Source organism: Bombina bombina, chromosome 7, assembly GCF_027579735.1.
Source record: "Bombina bombina isolate aBomBom1 chromosome 7, aBomBom1.pri, whole genome shotgun sequence".
Lineage (NCBI taxonomy): Eukaryota > Metazoa > Chordata > Amphibia > Anura > Bombinatoridae > Bombina > Bombina bombina.
Genome location: NC_069505.1, coordinates 487,325,086 through 487,344,304, shown reverse-complemented (window position 1 = coordinate 487,344,304; position 19,219 = coordinate 487,325,086). Strand labels below are relative to the sequence as shown.

General features: G+C 40.6%; 1 protein-coding gene across 1 annotated transcript in view; it reads left to right on the top strand.

Annotated features, from left to right (window-relative positions):
- The window catches only part of LOC128666815 (cytochrome P450 2G1-like), a 154,392-nt gene extending 137,029 nt beyond the window's left edge, over positions 1 to 17,363 (top strand). Inside the window, exons 8-9 of the mRNA XM_053721610.1 lie at positions 16,624 to 16,765; positions 17,050 to 17,363. Of these exons, the coding sequence (XP_053577585.1) occupies positions 16,624 to 16,765; positions 17,050 to 17,231 (324 nt within the window). The 3' untranslated portion in view covers positions 17,232 to 17,363. The remainder of the gene's footprint in view (positions 1 to 16,623; positions 16,766 to 17,049) is intronic.
- Positions 17,364 to 19,219: the final 1,856 nt, after the last annotated feature.

Below are 19,219 nucleotides of genomic sequence, written 5' to 3'. Positions count from 1 at the left end.
AGACTTCTCACCGCCTGGATGAAGATGGATGTCCGGACTTCAGGAATTGTGAGTAGATTTTCTGGGGTTAGTGTTAGTGTCAGGATAGGTTAAGTCCAGAGTTAGACCCAAATGCTAAAATGAAGTTAGAATAACACTCTAGCACTGTGAGTATATTCCCGGACCTGACCCTGCGACAGCTGCAATAGTATACTCACAGAAATAAACTGGAAGATGATACGGCAGGGTCAGGGGAAGAACTTCGGGTAGATAAGGGTTAACCAAAAGAGTAATCCATCAAGCAATAACCGGCAACATGGAATCAGGCAGGCAGGGGTTAACCAGAAGGCTTTGTCAAACAAGCACAGTTCCAGCAGCGTGTAATCAGGCAGTTTGGGGTTAAACAGTAGAATGGTCAAGCAAGCAAAGTTCCAGCAGCGTGTAATCAAGCAGTTTGGGGTTAAACAGTAGAATGGTCAAACAAGCAAAGTCCAGCAACGTGTAATCAGGCAGTTTGGGGTTAAACAGTAGAATAGTCAAACAAGCAAAGTCCAGCAACGTGTAATCAGGCAGTTTAGGGTTAAACAGTAGAATAGTCAAACAATCCAAATTCCAGCAGCGTGTAATCAGGCAGTTTGGGGTTAACAGTAGAAAGTTCAAAACAAGCAATAGTCCAGATATCAGGAATCAGGCAGGAAGGAATTAGGAATCAAATAAGCCAGCAATTCTGATTCAAAATAAGTAATCCAAAAGTTACTTACAAGCAGGAACAGAACAAACAGGCCCAGAGGTGAGGAGACGCCGGAATAAGAAGGCCCTCTGACGTCAGCAGAAGGGGCCGAGGAGAACAAGGTTGCTAAGCAACCAAGGAAGCGCTACCGCGCTGTGCAGAAGGAAGCGATCAGCAGCTGAGCGATCGCGACAGTGCCCCCTCCTCAAGGACCCCTCCGGGGAACACGAACAGGTTTAGAGGGATTCTGAACGTGGAACTGTTTGATCAAAGCGGAAGCACGAACATTAGAAGCAGGTTCCCAAGAACGTTCAGTGATGGGATATCCCTTCCAGTGGACCAAATAATATAGACGAGTACCCCGTAACCTGGAAACAAGAATATGACTGATCTCAAATTCTGAAGTACCATCCACAAGGAACGGAGAGGGAACTTTACATTTGGTGGAAAACCGGTTAGAGACGTGAAAGACAGGGTGAATCTTCAAGTTGTCTGGTAAAGCTACCCTGTAGGCAGTAGAACAAACCTTGGAAACAATCCTGAATGGCCCAATGTATTTGGGACCCAATTTAGCACAAGGTTGTTTGAGTCGAATGAATCGGGTGGAAATCCAAACCTTGTCTCCAGTCCGAAAAGAGGGTGCCTTCCGGCGTCTGCGATCAGCAAATCTTTTATACTTTTGAGAAGAGAGAAGAAGAATTTCCCGAACCTTCTTCCAGTGTTTACAAAGATTTCTCACTGTACGATCTGCTCCAGGAACTCCAGAACCTCCCGAAGACATAGGAAATGTTCTAGGCACAAATCCATAGGCTGCCTTAAAAGGGGAAGTCTGTAAAGAAGAATTGAAACTGCAATTGTAAGCAAGTTCAGCTAAAGGAAGAAGTTGAGACCAATTGGAGTGCTGATGATTAACATAGTGCCTGAGATAGGATTCAAGAGATTGATTTACCCACTCAGTTTGACCGTTGGACTGAGGATGATGAGCAGTAGAAAGAGATATGGTAACTCCAAACTGTTTGCACAGAGATTTCCAAAATCTTGAGACAAATTGAACTCCACGATCAGAAACAATGTCCAAAGGAAAACCATGTAATCTGGTGATATGAAGAATAAACAATTCAGCAAGTTTCTGGGCCGATGGTAATCCAGGTAATGGAACAAAATGAGCTGCTTTGGAAAACCTGTCTACCACAACCCATATGGTCTTGTTTCCGGCAGAATTGGGAAGATCTGTAATAAAGTCCATGGAAACATGAGACCAGGGATAATACGGAACAGGTAGAGGTTGTAACAGTCCAATAGGTAAAGATGAAGACTGTTTATTAGAGGTACAAGAATGACAAGCTGCAACATAATCCTTGACATCTTTGCCCATGGAAGGCCACCAGACATGTTGTTTGAGTCTCCACAAAGTATTACGCACTCCTGGATGTCCAGATAGAACATTATCGTGAGCCCAACGAAGAAGTTTTAGACGGAATTCAGTAGGTACAAATAAGATTCCAGGAGGTATGTTGAAGGATGAAGGAACGGAAGCTTGAACAGACTGTAATGCTTGGAAAGGAAATGTAGACAACTGAGCTAGGACTTTCGCAGGGCGGAGAATGGGTTCAGAATCCAAACATGTAGAATCAGAAGCTAGAAATTGTCTAGATAAAGCGTCTGCTTTCGTATTCTTAGAACCAGGAATATAAGAGAGGACAAAATTAAATCTGGAGAAGAACAAAGCCCATCGGGCTTGACGTGAGTTGAGGCGTTTGGCAGTATGAAGATACAGAAGATTTTTATGATCCGTGAGAATAAGAAATGGTTGAACCGTGCCTTCAAGCAGATGTCTCCATTCTTCCAAAGCCATTTTAATAGCTAACAATTCCTTGTTACCGACATCATAATTCAGTTCAGAAGTATTGAACTTCTTGGAGAAAAATCCCACAGGAAGGATCTTGCTAGAAACAGGATTTCGCTGAGATAGTACTGCCCCAGCAGCAATCAGAGAAGCATCCACTTCAAGGATGAATTGGAGACTCGGAACAGGATGGCAAAGAATGGGAGCAGAAGTAAATGCAGACTTCAGAGATTCAAATGCCTGTAAGGCTTTATCAGACCAATGTTTGCAATCCTGACCCTTCTTAGTAAGAGCAGTAAGGGGTGCCGAGATGTTAGCAAAGTCTTTTATGAACTTACGATAGTAATTGGCAAACCCCAGGAACCTTTGAAGAGATTTTAGGGAAGTAGGTCTAGGCCAGTCTATAATTGCCGACAGTTTGTCAGAATCCATCTTGAATCCAGACGGGGAAATAATGTAACCCCGGAAATGAATAGATTCTTGATGAAAAGAGCACTTTTCAAGCTTGGCAAAGAGAGAATTTTCACGTAATCTCTGGAGTACTAATGTAACATGATGAACGTGGTCCTGTAAATTCCGGGAATAAATCAAAATGTCATCAAGATAGATAATAACGAATTGATTGAGATAGTCTCTGAATATTTCATTAACAAAATGTTGAAAAACTGCAGGGGCATTGCATAACCCAAAAGGCATAACTAAATATTCATAATGCCCAAACCTAGTATTGAAGGCAGTTTTCCACTCGTCCCCTTTACGAATTCTGACCAAATTATATGCCCCACGAAGGTCCAATTTGGTAAAGATGGAAGCACCCTGGAGACGGTCAAATAATTCGGGAATGAGAGGAAGCGGATAACAATTCTTGATTGTAATTTGATTTAGAGCTCGATAGTCAATGCAAGGACGAAGGCCTCCATCTTTCTTTTCCACAAAGAAAAAACCTGCTCCTACTGGAGAAGAAGAAGGGCGGATAAAACCTCAGGCCAAATTATCCTTGATATACTCCTCAAGTGAAACATTTTCTTGATGAGAAAGTGGATATGTTTTACCCTTAGGTAGAGGAGCTCCTGGTAATAGGTCAATGGGACAATCAAAGGTCCGGTGTGGAGGTAATACTTCAGCATCCTTTTTAGAAAAGACATCACAGAAAGAATGATAATGTCCAGGCAAGGAATCAGGAATGTCCAAAGCTGCGACAACAGTATTAGAAGCTTTGGTAGTACTTTGAAGACACTGTTTGAAACAAGAAGATCCCCAAGCAACAAGCTCTCCTTTAAACCATGAAAAAACTGCATCATGTAATTGAAGCCACGGGAGTCCCAAAATGAGAGGAAACTGTGGGGAAGAGATTATGTCAAAACAAATGGTTTCGGAATGAAGTACTCCTACAGACATGAGAAGTGGTATCGTAGAATATTGAATGAAACCAGAACCTAAGGGTTGACCACTGACAGTAGTGACCTTGATTACTTGACTCTTGGAAAGCAAAGGAATATGAAAAGCATTAACAAAGTCCGAATCCATAAACATTCCGGCAGCTCCGGAATCGATGAGTGCTTGAGCTTGAAATTTGGTGTTGCCAAAACGAAGAGTGACTGGAACAAATAGCTTGGGATTGAGGGTAGAAAAAGATCTTTGGCTTAACTCAGTCCCTCTTTCTGGAGTTAAGCCCTGGCTTTTACTGGACGAGTTGGACAGTCTTTTAACATATGCCCCTTAATACCACAGTAAAGACATAGTCCCAGATTACGCCTTCTGAGACATTCAGCTTCGGATAATTTAATTGCACCAACCTCCATGGGTTCACTTGACTCAGAGATAGAAGTATTAGGAGTAGGAAGGTTTGGTGTACAAGGCATAGGACGGAAAGAAGATCTGATAAAGGATCTTCTGTTACGGTCACGTTCATGGAGACGCTCAGAGTAACGAGCATCTAGCTTGATACATAAGTTGATAAGTTCTTCTAGAGAATCAGGAAGATCCCTATAAACCAATTCATCTTTCAAACGATCACAAAGACCTTTACGAAACGCTGCACGTAAGGCCCCATGATTCCACATAGTTTCAGCAGCTAAAGTCTGGAATTCTATGGCGTATTGTGCTACAGAAAGAGATCCCTGTCTTAGATCTAAAAGTCCTGCTTCAGCAGTCGCTGATCTACCAGGTTTATCAAACACAGAAGAAAATATGGAAACAAAAGTGTCAATATCATGGAGCAAAGGATCATCCTTTTCCAACAGTGGAGAAACCCAAGCCAAGGCTTTACCCTTCATAAGAGAAATTAAAAAGGTGATCTTGGAGGAAGAGGAAACAAACATCTGAGGATTATTTCTGAAGTGAAGGCGGCACTGATTTAGAAATCCTCGACAGTCTTCAGGATTGCCGTCATATTTATCCGGTAGTGGAATTCTGGGAATAAACTGTTCTGCAGGTTGTGGCGGATTAAATGCAGGGTTAGAACTGGCCGCAGGAACAACAGGTGTTGCAGAAACTTGAGAAGGAGAAAGATTATGCAAAAGAGCAGTAATTTGATCCAATTTAGAATCCAGGGATTGCAGGTGTGCAGAATGGGTTCCAAGAAGCTGTCCCTGTAGAGCCACAGCTCTGGATAACTCACCAGGGTCCATTTTATGGCCTGTCAGGATAGGTTAAGTCCAGAGTTAGACCCAAATGCTAAAATTAAGTTAGAATAACACTCTAGCACTGTGAGTATATTCCCGGACCTGACCCTGCGACAGCTGCAATAGTATACTCACAGAAATAAACTGGAAGATGATACGGCAGGGTCAGGGGAAGAACTTCGGGTAGATAAGGGTTAACCAAAAGAGTAATCCATCAAGCAATAACCGGCAACATGGAATCAGGCAGGCAGGGGTTAACCAGAAGGGTTTGTCAAACAAGCACAGTTCCAGCAGCGTGTAATCAGGCAGTTTGGGGTTAAACAGTAGAATGGTCAAGCAAGCAAAGTTCCAGCAGCGTGTAATCAAGCATTTTGGGGTTAAACAGTAGAATGGTCAAACAAGAAAAGTCCAGCAACGTGTAATCAGGCAGTTTAGGGTTAAACAGTAGAATAGTCAAACAATCCAAATTCCAGCAGCGTGTAATCAGGCAGTTTGGGGTTAACAGTAGAAAGTTCAAAACAAGCAATAGTCCAGATATCAGGAATCAGGCAGGAAGGAATTAGGAATCAAATAAGCCAGCAATTCTGATTCAAAATAAGTAATCCAAAAGTTACTTACAAGCAGGAACAGAACAAACAGGCCCCGAGTTGAGGAGACGCCGGAATAAGAAGGCCCTCTGACGTCAGCAGAAGGGGCCGAGGAGAACAAGGTTGCTAAGCAACCAAGGAAGCGCTACCGCGCTGTGCAGAAGGAAGCGATCAGCAGCTGAGCGATCGCGACAGTTAGGTTTTTTTGGGTAGGGTTTTTTTTAGATTAGGGATGGGCAGTGAAAGGGCAATGCCCATACAAATGCCCCTTTAAGGGCAATGGGTAGCTTGTGTTTTTTTGGGGGGGGGTTTACTGTTAGGGGGACTTTGTAATTATTAGGTAAAAGAGCTGTTTAACTTTGGGCAATGCCCTACAAAAGGCCCTTTTAAGAGCTATTGGTAGTTTAGTGTTAGGTTAGGGGGTGTTTTTATTTTGGGGGGCTTTTTTTGTTTTTATAGGGGTATTAGATTAGGTGTAATTTTTATTATTTTGGATAATTTCGTTTATTTTTTTGTAATTTTAGAGTTTTTTATTTTTCTTAATTTTAGAGTTTTTATTTTTTTGTAATGTAATTTTTTTTTATTTTTTCGTAGTGTGATTTTTTTAATTTATAATTTTTTATTTTTTATTTTTTGTTAATTTTATTGTTTTAAAATAGTAATGTTAGGTTACTTTATAGTTTAAACTTAGATTTTTTTAATTTAATCGGTAAGTTTTAATTTACTTAAAGATATTGTAAATTTAATTTAAAATTAGTGGGGTATTAGGTTTAAGGGTTAATAGTTTAATTTAGTGTGTTGTGATGTGGGGTGGCGGTGATTTAAGGGTTAAAATGTTTTGTTTAGTAGTTGCGATGTGGGGGCAGGTGGTTTAGGGGTTAATAAGTTTATTATAGTAGTTGTGATGTGGGGGAGCCGGCAGTTTAGGGGTTAATAGGTTTATTATAGTAGTTGCAATGTGGGGGGCCAGCGGTTTAGGGTTAATAGGTTTATTATAGTAGTTGTGATGTGGGGGCCAGCGGTTTAGGGGTTAATAGGTTTATTATAGTAGTTGCGATATGGGGGGCTGGTGGTTTAGGGGTTAATAGGTTCATTATAGTAGTTGCGATGCGGGGGAGGTGGTTTAGGGATTAGTAGGTTTATTATAGTAGTAGCGATGTGGGGGGGGGGCGGCGGTTTAGGGGTTAATAGGTGTATTTAGTGTTGGCTATGCGGGTGGGCGGCGTATTAGGGGTTAATAAGTTTAATAAAGTATTTGCGATGCGGGAGGGTGGCGGTTTAGGGGTTAATAGGTGGTTTATGGGTGTTAGTGTACTTTGTAACATTTTTGTTATGAGTTTTGTGAAACATTTTTGTTTCGCAAAATCCATAACTACTGCTCTCAGATGGTGGTATGGATCGTGTCGGTATAAGATATAAGTAAGCATTTTAGCCGGACCGCACAACCTTTAATACAGTGCTATGGAAATCCCGCACTCAAACGTCATTTTTTGAGTGAGGAATGGATTGTTGTGTTACAGGCTAAAACGCTTGCAGTATAGTTACTTGTAATATGCAATACCGGCCATTCCACGCACAATGGCCAATTTTTCAGCAGTATATCTGTACCGCACCATAACACACAAATTGTAATCTAGGTGAGAGTAAATTATGGAGAACCAATCTACACAGTTAAAGGGCAGTGATACCTAAATGTTGAAACACTTGAAAGTGGTGCAGCATAGCTGTAAAAAGCTGACTAGAAAATATCACCTGAACATCTCTATGTAAAAAAGAAAGATATTTTACCTCAAAATGTCCTAAGTATTCAAACCCCATTGCAAAGGACTTTAAGCAGCAAATCAGTATGTCTGTCCCGACTCCCGGGACAGCTAAAGGAGTGAGCCTCGTGCACACATGTTATTTCCCTATTCAGTTTAAGGAAGTTTACTATGAAATCTCATGAGAGTTAAGTGAAATCTCATGAGATCACAGTAAAAGAGTTCATGACCTCAGCACTGCTGATGCTGATTGGTTGCTGTTCATTTCTTCATTTTTTTTTTACCTGCAGCTGGGCAGCAGCTTAAGTATATATTTTTTACACAGAACTTACTCTGCTGAGCTGAGGAAATTGTGAGGTAAAATATCTTCCTTTTTTACATAGAGATGCTTAGGTGATATTTTCCTGTCAGCTTTTTACAGTTATACTGCATCAGTTTCAAATGATTTGGGACCTGAAACCCAAAATGTTTCTTTCATAATTCAGATAGATAATACAATTTGAAACAACTTTCTAATTTACTTCTATTATCTAATTTGTTTCATTCTCTTGGTATCATTTGTTGAAGGAGCAGCAACTGGTTTCTGACTGAACAAATGGGTGAGCCAATGACAATCAGTTTATACACTGTGTGCAGAATTATTAGGCAAATGAGTATTTTGACCACATCATCCTCTTTATGCATGTTGTCTTACTCCAAGCTGTATAGGCTCGAAAGCCTGCTACCAATTAAGCATATTAGGTGATGTGCATCTCTGTAATGAGAAGGGGTGTGGTCTAATGACATCAACACCCTATATCAGGTGTGCATAATTATTAGGCAACTTCCTTTCCTTTGGCAAAATGGGTCAAAAGAAGGACTTGACAGGCTCAGAAAAGTCAAAAATAGTGAGATATCTTGCAGAGGGATGCAGCACTCTTAAAATTGCAAAGCTTCTGAAGCGTGATCATCGAACAATCAAGCGTTTCATTCAAAATAGTCAACAGGGTCGCAAGAAGCGTGTGGAAAAACCAAGGCGCAAAATAACTGCCCATGAACTGAGAAAAGTCAAGCGTGCAGCTGCCAAGATGCCACTTGCCACCAGTTTGGCCATATTTCAGAGCTGCAACATCACTGGAGTGCCCAAAAGCACAAGGTGTGCAATACTCAGAGACATGGCCAAGGTAAGAAAGGCTGAAAGACGACCACCACTGAACAAGACACACAAGCTGAAAGTCAAACTGGGCCAAGAAATATCTCAAGACTGATTTTTCTAAGGTTTTATGGACTGATGAAATGAGAGTGAGTCTTGATGGGCCAGATGGATGGGCCCGTGGCTGGATTGGTAAAGGGCAGAGAGCTCCAGTCCGACTCAGACGCCAGCAAGGTGGAGTACTGGTTTGGGCTGGTATCATCAAAGATGAGCTTGTGGGGCCTTTTCGGGTTGAGGATGGAGTCAAGCTCAACTCCCAGTCCTACTGCCAGTTTCTGGAAGACACCTTCTTCAAGCAGTGGTACAGGAAGAAGTCTGCATCCTTCAAGAAAAACATGATTTTCATGCAGGACAATGCTCCATCACACGCATCCAAGTACTCCACAGCGTGGCTGGCAAGAAAGGGTATAAAAGAAGAAAATCTAATGACATGGCCTCCTTGTTCACCTGATCTGAACCCCATTGAGAACCTGTGGTCCATCATCAAATGTGAGATTTACAAGGAGGGAAAACAGTACACCTCTCTGAACAGTGTCTGGGAGGCTGTGGTTGCTGCTGCACGCAATGTTGATGGTGAACAGATCAAAACACTGACAGAATCCATGGATGGCAGGCTTTTGAGTGTCCTTGCAAAGAAAGGTGTCTATATTGTCACTGATTTGTTTTTGTTTTGTTTTTGAATGTCAGAAATGTATATTTGTGAATGTTGAGATGTTATATTGGTTTCACTGGTAAAAATAAATAATTTGAATGGGTATATATTTGTTTTTTGTTAAGTTGCCTAATAATTATGCACAGTAATAGTCACCTGCACACACAGATATCCCCCTAAAATAGCTATAACTAAAAACAAACTAAAAACTACTTCCAAAACTATTCAGCTTTGATATTAATGAGTTTTTTGGGTTCATTGAGAACATGGTTGTTGTTCAATAATAAAATTAATCCTCAAAAATACAACTTGCCTAATAATTCTGCACTCCCTGTATGTGCATCCACCAATCAGCAGCTAGAACCTTGGTTCTTTGCTGCTCCTCGGCTTTCCTGGATAAACCTTTCAGCAAAGGATAACAAGAGAAGGAAGCAAATTAAATAATAGAAGTAAATTGGAAAGTTGTTTAAAATTGTATTCTCTATCTGAATCATGAAAGAACATTTTTGTATTTCATGTCCCTTTAAGAATGAGCACAAACTACAGGTGTTTAAACAATGATGGATTTCCCAGTTCCGTGGTCATGTTGTGTAAGGACTGGCAGCCCAACTATGGACAAGATCATTTCTGTGGCTCTTTTAATTTCTTAAATGGCAAAACAAGTCCAAAAATGAATTATGTATCATTAAAGGGACACTAAAGTCAAAATTTAATTTAAATGGATTAGCTAAAGCAACGTTCCAAATTACTTATGTTATCCATTTTGCTTAATTCTTGGGGGACGAATTATCAAGCCCTGAATGGAGCTTGATGCCCCTGTTTCCGCGCTCGCCAAAAAACATAATTTATGTAAGAACTTACCTGATAAATTCATTTATTTCATATTAGCAAGAGTCCATGAGCTAGTGACGTATGGGATATACATTCCTACCAGGAGGGGCAAAGTTTCCCAAACCTCAAAATGCCTACAAATACACCCCTCATCACACCCACAATTCAGTTTAACGAATAGCCAAGAAGTGGGGTGATAAGAAAAAAGTGCGAAAGCATAAAAAAAAATCATAACCACCACAAAAAGGGTGGGCCTCATGGACTCTTGCTAATATGAAAGAAATGAATTTATCAGGTAAGTTCTTACATAAATTATGTTTTCTTTCATGTAATTAGCAAGAGTCCATGAGCTAGTGATGTATGGGATAATAAATACCCAAGATGTGGAACTTCCACGCAAGAGTCACTAGAGAGGGAGGGATAAAAATAAAGACAGCCAATTCTGCTGAAAAACAATCCACACCCCAAAATAAAGTTTCAATCTTATAATGAAAAAAACTGAAATTATAAGCAGAAGAATCAAACTGAAACAGCTGCCTGAAGTACTTTTCTACCAAAAACTGCTTCAGAAGAAGAAAACACATCAAGATGGTAGAATTTAGTAAAAGTATGCAAAGAAGACCAAGTTGCTGCTTTGCAAATCTGATCAACCGAAGCTTCATTCCTAAATGCCCAGGACGTAGAAACTGACCTAGTAGAATGAGCTGTAATCCTTTGAGGCGGAGTTTTACCCGACTCGACATAAGCATGATGAATCAAAGACTTTAACCAAGACGCCAAAGAAATGGCAGAAGCCTTCTGGCCTTTCCTGGAACCGGAAAAGATAACAAATAGACTAGAAGTCTTTCGGAAATCTTTAGTAGCTTCAACATAATATTTCAAAGCTCTAACTACATCCAAAGAATGCAACGATCTTTCCTTAGAATTCTTAGGATTAGGACACAATGAAGGGACCACAATTTCTCTACTAATGTTGTTAGAATTCACAACCTTAGGTAAAAATTCAAATGAAGTCCGCAACACCGCCTTATCCTGATGAAAAATCAGAAAAGGAGATTCACAAGAAAGAGCAGATAACTCAGAAACTCTTCTAGCAGAAGAGATGGCCAAAAGAAACAAAACTTTCCAAGAAAGTAATTTAATATCCAGAGAATGCATAGGTTCAAATGCTTGTAGAGCTTGTAGAGCCCCCAGAACCAAATTTAAACTCCAAGGAGGAGAAATTGACTTAATAACAGGTTTTATATGAACCAAAGCCTGTACAAAACAATGAATATCAGGAAGATTAGCAATCTTTCTGTGAAAAAGTACAGAGAGAGCAGAAATTTGTCCTTTCAAGGAACTTGCAGACAAACTTTTGTCTAAACCATCCTGAAGAAACTGTAAAATTCTAGGAATTCTAAAAGAATGCTAAAACATTGATGAGAAGAACACCAAGAAATGTAAGTCTTCCAGACTCGATAATATATCTTCCTAGACACAGATTTACGAGCCTGTAACATAGTATTAATTACGGAGTCAGAGAAACCTCTATAACTGAGAATCAAGCCATCAATCTCCATACCTTCAAATTTAATGATTTGAGATCTTGATGGAAAAAAGGACCTTGAGATAGAAGGTCTGGTCTTAACGGAAGAGTCCACGGTTGGCAAGTAGCCATCCGAACAAGATTCGCATACCAAAACCTGTGAGGCCATGCTGGAGCCACCAGCAGTACAAACGAATGCTCCTTTAGAATCTTGGAGATCACTCTTGGAAGAAGAACTAGAGACGGAAAGATATAGGCAGGATGATACTTCCAAGGAAGTGACAATGCATCCACTGCCTCCGCCTGAGGATCCCTGGATCTGGACAGATACCTGGGAAGCTTCTTGTTTAGATGAGAAGCCATCAGATCTATTTCTGGAAGTCCCCAGATTTGAACAATCTGAAGAAAAACTTCTGGGTGAAGAGACCATTCGCCCGGATGTAACGTCTGGCGGCTGAGATAATCCACTTCCCAATTGTCTATACCTGGGATGTGAACCGCAGAAATTAGACAAGAGCTGGATTCCGCCCATACAAGTATTTGAGATACTTCTTTCATAGGTCACAGGTTGTGACATTGTCCGTCTGAAAACAAATGAACGATTCTCTCTTCAGAAGAGGCCACGACTGAAGAGCTCTGAAAATCGCACGGAGTTCCAAAATGTTGATTGGTAATCTCGCCTCCTGAGATTCCCAAAACCCCTACGCTGTCAGAGACCCCCATACAGCTCCCCAACCTGTCAGACTCGCATCTGTTGAGATCACAGTCCAGGTTGGAAGAACAAAAGAAGCCCCCTGAACTAAACGATGGTGGTTTGTCCACCACGTCAGAGAGTGTCGTACAATCGGTTTTAAAGATATTAACTGTGATATCTTTGTATAATCCCTGCACCACTGGTTCAGCATACAGAGCTGAAGAGGTCGCATGTGAAAACGAGCAAAGGGGATCGCGTCCGATGCAGCAGTCATAAGACCTAGAATTTCCATGCATAAGGCTACCGAAGGGAATGATTGAGACTGAAGGTTTCGACAGGCTGAAACCAACTTCAGCCGTCTCTTGTCTGTCAGAGACAAAGTCATGGACACTGAATCTATCTGGAAACCTAAAAAGGTTACCCTTGTCTGAGGAATCAATGAACTTTTTGGTAAATTGATCCTCCAACCATGTTCTTGAAGAAACGATACAAGTCGATTCGTATGAGATTCTGCTAAATGTGAAGACTGAGCAAGTACCAAGATATCGTCCAAATAAGGAAATACCACAATACCCTGTTCTCTGATTACAGATAGCAGGGCACCGAGAACCTTTGTAAAAATCCTTGGAGCTGTTGCTAAGCCGAACGGCAGAGCCACAAACTGGTAATGCTTGTCTAGAAAAGAGAATCTCAGAAACTGAAAGTGATCTGGATGAATCGGAATATGCAGATATGCATCTTGTAAATCTATTGTGGACATATAATGCCCTTGCTGAACAAAAGGCAGAATAGTCCTTATAGTTACCATTTTGAATGTTGGTATCCTTACATAACGATTCAATATTTTTAAATCCAGAACTGGTCTGAAAGAATTCTCCTTCTTTGGTACAATGAATAGATTTGAGTAAAACCCCAGCCCCTGTTCCAGAACCGGAACTGGCACAATTACTCCAGCCAACTCTAGATCTGAAACACATTTCAAAAATGCTTGAGCCTTCACTGGATTTATTGGAACGCGAGAAAGAAAAAATCTTCTTGCAGGTGGTCTTATCTTGAAACCTATTCTGTACCCTTGTGAAACAATGTTCTGAATCCAAAGACTGTGAATCGAATTGATCCAAATTTCTTTGAAAAATCGTAATCTGCCCCCTACCAGCTGCGCTGGAATGAGGGCCGCACCTTCATGTGGACTTGGGAGCTGGCTTTGGCTTTCTAAAAGGCTTGGATTTATTCCAGACTGGAGATGGTTTCCAAACTGATACTGTTCTTTTAGGGGAAGGATCAGGCTTCTGTTCCTTATTCTGACGAAAGGAACGAAAACGATTAGCAGCCCTATATTTACCTTTAGATTTTTTATCCTGAGGTAAAAAAGTTCCTTTCCCCCCAGTGACAGTTGAAATAATAGAATCCAACTGTGAACCAAACAATTTATTACCTTGGAAAGAAAGGGAAAGCAAAGTTGACTTAGAAGACATATCAGTATTCCAAGTTTTAAGCCATAAAGCTCTTCTAGCTAAAATAGCTAAAGACATATACCTGACATCAACTCTAATGATATCAAAGATGGCATCACAAATAAAGTTATTAGCATGTTGAAGAAGTTTAACAATGCTATGAGTATCATGATCTGACACTTGTTGCGCTAAAGCCTCCAACCAAAAGGTTGAAGCTGCAGCAACATTAGCCAAAGATATAGCAGGTCTAAGTAGATTACCTGAGCATAAATAAGCTTTTCTTAGAAAAGATTCAATTTTCCTATCTAAAGGATCCTTAAAGGAAGTACTATCTGCCGTAGAAATAGTAGTACGTTTAGCAAAAGTAGAGATAGCCCCATCAACTTTAGGGATTTTGTCCCAAAACTCTAATCTGTCAGATGGCACAGGATATAATTTTTTAAACCTTTTAGAAGGAGTAAATGAATTACCCAGATTATTCCATTCCCTAGAAATTACTTCAGAAATAGCATCAGGGACAGGAAAAACTTCCGGAATAACTACAGGGGGTTTAAAAACCGTATTTAAATGCTTAGATTTAGTATCAAGAGGACTAGATTCCTCCATTTCTAATGCAATTAAGACTTCTTTAAGCAAAGAACGAATAAATTCCATTTTAAATAAATATGAAGATTTATCAGAGTCAATATCTGAAACAGAATCCTCTGAACCAGAAAAATCATCATCAGAAACAGAATCAGAATGATGATGTTCATTTAAAAATTCATCTGAAATATGAGAAGTTTTAAAAGACCTTTTACGTTTACGGGAAGGAGAAATAACAGACATAGCCTTCCTAATGGATTTAGAAACAAAATCTCTTATATTAATAGGAACACCCTGAGTATTAGATGTTGATGGAACAGCAACAGGTAATGGAACATTACTAATGGAAATACTATCTGCATTAGCAAGTTTATCATGACATTCATCACAAACTACAGCCGGCGGGACAGTTACCACAAGTTTACAACAAATACACTTAACTTTGGTAGAGCCAGCATCAGGCAGCGTTTTTCCAGAAGTAGCTTCTGATCCAGGGTCAATCTGAGACATCTTGCAATATGTAAGAGAAAAAACAACATATAAAGCAAAATCTATCAAATTCCTTAAATGACAGTTTCAGGAATGGGAAAAAATGCCAATGAACAAGCCTCTAGCAACCAGAAGCAAAAAAAACAATGAGACTTAAATAATGTGGAGACAATAATGACGCCCATATTTTTTAGAGCCAAAAAAGACGCTCACATTATTTGGCGCCAAAAATGACGCCACATCCGGCGACGCCGACATTTTTGATCATCCTGAATCAAGGCAAATAAATGTTTTAAACACATATATTTAGAACTTTATATAAAAGTGCCCAACCATAGCTTAGAGTGTCACAAAAAATAAGACTTACTTACCCCCGGACACTCATCTACATATAGCAGATAGCCAAACCAGTACTGAAACGAGAATCAGTAGAGGTAATGGTATATTAGAGTATATCGTCGATCTGAGAAGGGAGGTATGAGATGAATCTCTACGACCGATAACAGAGAACCTATGAAATAGATCCCGTAGAAGGAGACCATTGAATTCAAATAGGCAATACTCTCTTCACATCCCTCTGACATTCACTGCACGCTGAGAGGAAAACTGGGCTTCAGCCTGCTGCGAAGCGCATATCAACGTAGAATCTAGCACAAACTTACTTCACCACCTCCACGGGAGGCAAAGTTTGTAAAACTGAATTGTGGTTGTGGTGAGGGGTGTATTTGTAGGCATTTTGAGGTTTGGGAAACTTTGCCCCTCCTGGTAGGAATGTATATCCCATACGTCACTAGCTCATGGACTCTTGCTAATTACATGAAAGAAAAAGTTATGAAGCAGTGGTCTAAAGACCACTGCTCCATAACTTATCCGCTGCCTCTGAGGCAGCGGACAGAAACCAACCCTAATGAATACGATTAGGTTGATTGACACCCCCTGATTGGCCGCGAATCTGCAGGGGGCAGCATTGCACAAGCAGTTCACAAGAACTGCTTGTGCAATGATAAATGCCGACAGCGTATGCTGTCTGCATTTATCGATGTGCGGCGGACATGATACACTACATCGCATCATGTCCGCTCGCGCTATGATAAATCTACCCCTTTCTATCCTTTGTTAGAGAGAGTAAGCTAGGTGAGCTAAGGAGCGTGCATGTGTCTCGAGCCATCTGGCAGCAGTGTTTCCAACAATGTTTATAGCAATGTTATTCATAAGACTGTTAAAGACACATGCACACTACTGAGCTCCTATCAGCCTACCTAGCCTTACTTTTAACAAAGAATTTCAAGAGAACAAAGCAAATTTAATAACAGATGTAAACTGGACAATTGTTTAAAATCACATGCTCTATCTAAATAATAAAAGTTTAATTTTGACTGTCCCTTTAATGCCTACCTAAGTCACCTGACAGGACTATATTGACCGAGCAGATCAGAGTTAAACGTTCATCCTCTTAAATGTCATAGCTAAAATTAAATATTCTTTTATTAATCTCATACTTTTTATATATTTTAACATCCTTATGTCATTTGGTATCAAAGTACTTATGAGTACAGTAAAACAGAGAAACCATATTTATTTAGAGAGATAAAAAGTTTAAACCTTACATAGATCTTGTTCTCACCTAGCTGTTTGGACTTATTTTTTACTACAATCCCCTTTGTTTTCATAGGGTACAACTGTGTTTCCAATGCTAGGTTCAGTGCTGAAAGACCCAACCTGTTTTCAATGGCCCATGGAATTCAATCCACAAAATTTCTTAGATGAGAATGGGAAATTTAAGAAGAACGATGCTTTCATGCCTCTATCAGCAGGTAAGTATCCTCTCAGGAAAACATGCAGGACACAAGTTTTAGATACAAGAGGCTTTTTGCATTAATCACATATTGTTGTTTCAAAAGAGTGTACATGCCAGTGAGTAGAAGAGAATATACATGACTTCTTCATGTAGCCTTCAACTGTAGAAAGGACACTTTGTACAAGTAATGATCTAGTCAACAATAGCAAGGAAATGGTGATGGATTATAGCTTGTTCTTCTGCATAGAGTTTAGTTTCTATGAGTTGTCTAATCAATTATACACATCCTGCTCTTCCCAGGAAAACGGAACTGCCTTGGAGAAAGTCTGGCACGCATGCAGTTATTCCTCATCTTTGTCAATATCCTGCAGAACTTCAATCTGAAGTCTCCTGTACCATTGGAAGAACTGGACCTCACACCAAATATCTCTGGACTTGGGAATTTTCCAAAACCTTACACAATTTCTTTTATCCCGCGCTAACTGTGGTCAAAGACTCTCATCTTCTCCATCCAAGTAGTTTCTCAAGATTTAAAATCTGTAGAAATGCACAGACTTATCTTATTTACATTGACAAAGTTATCCATACCTAATAAATTGCTTTTTCCCCAAACACAGACGTGTACAGACTCCTCAGGTCTTCTCACTGAGCTTCAAAACCACAATGGTCCATTCTTCCCATGCACAAACCTATTTATTGTCTTCATGAGTAAAGAGCTTTGCACACATGATCTTCTTATATCTGGAGCTATCCAAACCTCTCAGGTCTTCTCATGTGTACAAAGCTTCCCAAAGCTTACAGGTCATTAGTTTGCAAAGCTTACCTAACATATCTTTTATTCACAATATATATATATATATATATGTTATGGGTAAAGTCCGAAATCCGGGTAATCCTAGGATTACCTGGGTAAAGCTGACATTACCCAAGCGGCTCTGGGTAAAGCGCGAAGTAATGTAACTGCCCCATCTACACTATTTTTTTGTCTCTGTCTGAGGAGTTGAAGGAAGGACCTGATCCTCTCGAATCCACCCCCCTTGAACCCCCCAGACGGAGGCAAAAAATATAGTGAAGATGTGTGAATTACAGTGCATCGTATATATGTTTGATGAAGTGACTCCATGCACACTGAGAAGATTTATCATGTTATATCAGGCTTTACCCAATTTTGGACTTTACCCACTATATATATACACACACATATACACACACACACACACACACATATATATATATATATATATATATCAGCATATAATTATTTATTCAATGTTCTTAATCACAACTTTGATAAGTCGCTGTTTCGGCTTTCACAGAAGCCTTCATCAAGACAAGTAAAAACTCAAAAAAAGGGGGAGTGGCTAGGCAGCGGCCATGAATGGTCGCAATATCTGTTGCTCCTACAGAGATCTGCTTGAACCGCCGATTTAGGCAGTGATTCTGCAATATCTACTAATATTCACCTCATCTTTCACTAGAAAGAGGGGAGCAGTATTGAACTATCCTGAATTGCAGAATTTTATGACCTATAGGATCCAGATCTGGCCCGTTGAGTTCTAAGGTGGCGGCCATGCAGTAGAAATTCGACACCCCCCCCCCCATAAAATGGGGTATAGCAGTTACTAATTAACTGGCTACTATGCTACGAAGGAAACCATCTTCCAAGATAACCCATCTAAGGGCAGGTGAGGTTGAAAAAGAGCCATACAAGCTTTGTTTTATAAAGGGGGAATTACAAGATGGAGGCCCTAAACAAATGGGAGCGTGAGATGAAGCAGCACATAACTGAACACTATCGGAACTTGGAGGCCGAACTGTGTAGGCTTTTCTTTAGTCCCGCCACTACAGAAGTCCTGCTAAGTGTGAGTAAAGGGGACACTATGCCTCCTCGGTTGGACTTAGTTGGCAAGGAGGCATCCGACTCCAGCAGACAGACACCCAGTGGGGGGACTGGACTCTACAAGGGGCAGTCACTTGAGTCAGATTTGCAGATCGGAGCTGCATGTGAAGTGCAGACGGAGGCGTCCTGCACGCTAACAGAGGAGATCGCTCCCCCGGACACTTCCCGTGCAATAACAGAGGATGATGCAGTGACGCAGAGAGACTCCAGCTTCAGATCCACTCTAACCGAAAACCCCAGCCTGCTGCCCCTTACCTACCCGCTAATAACCGTGACCGGAGCAGGAAAGGAAATAAGCAGAAAGTTTTCCAACACCCAAGGAAACCGGGGCCTTTCTGAAACGGGATGCCTACAAGTCCCAATTCCACAGAGAGTATGCTCCTCTTTTTCAGGCAATCCTTGGAGGTGTCGTCATCTCAGTTTGGCGCTATGTGACCGGGACAGTGATTCTCTAGACGTGAGACAAGGGGTGGGGTAACTTAAAACTTAAAAGTTAGGCTCTAGATCTTCTTTTGGAACACATCAGGAAATCTGTTATAGTTGGCTACTACTAAGCAATGGTATTCCCCT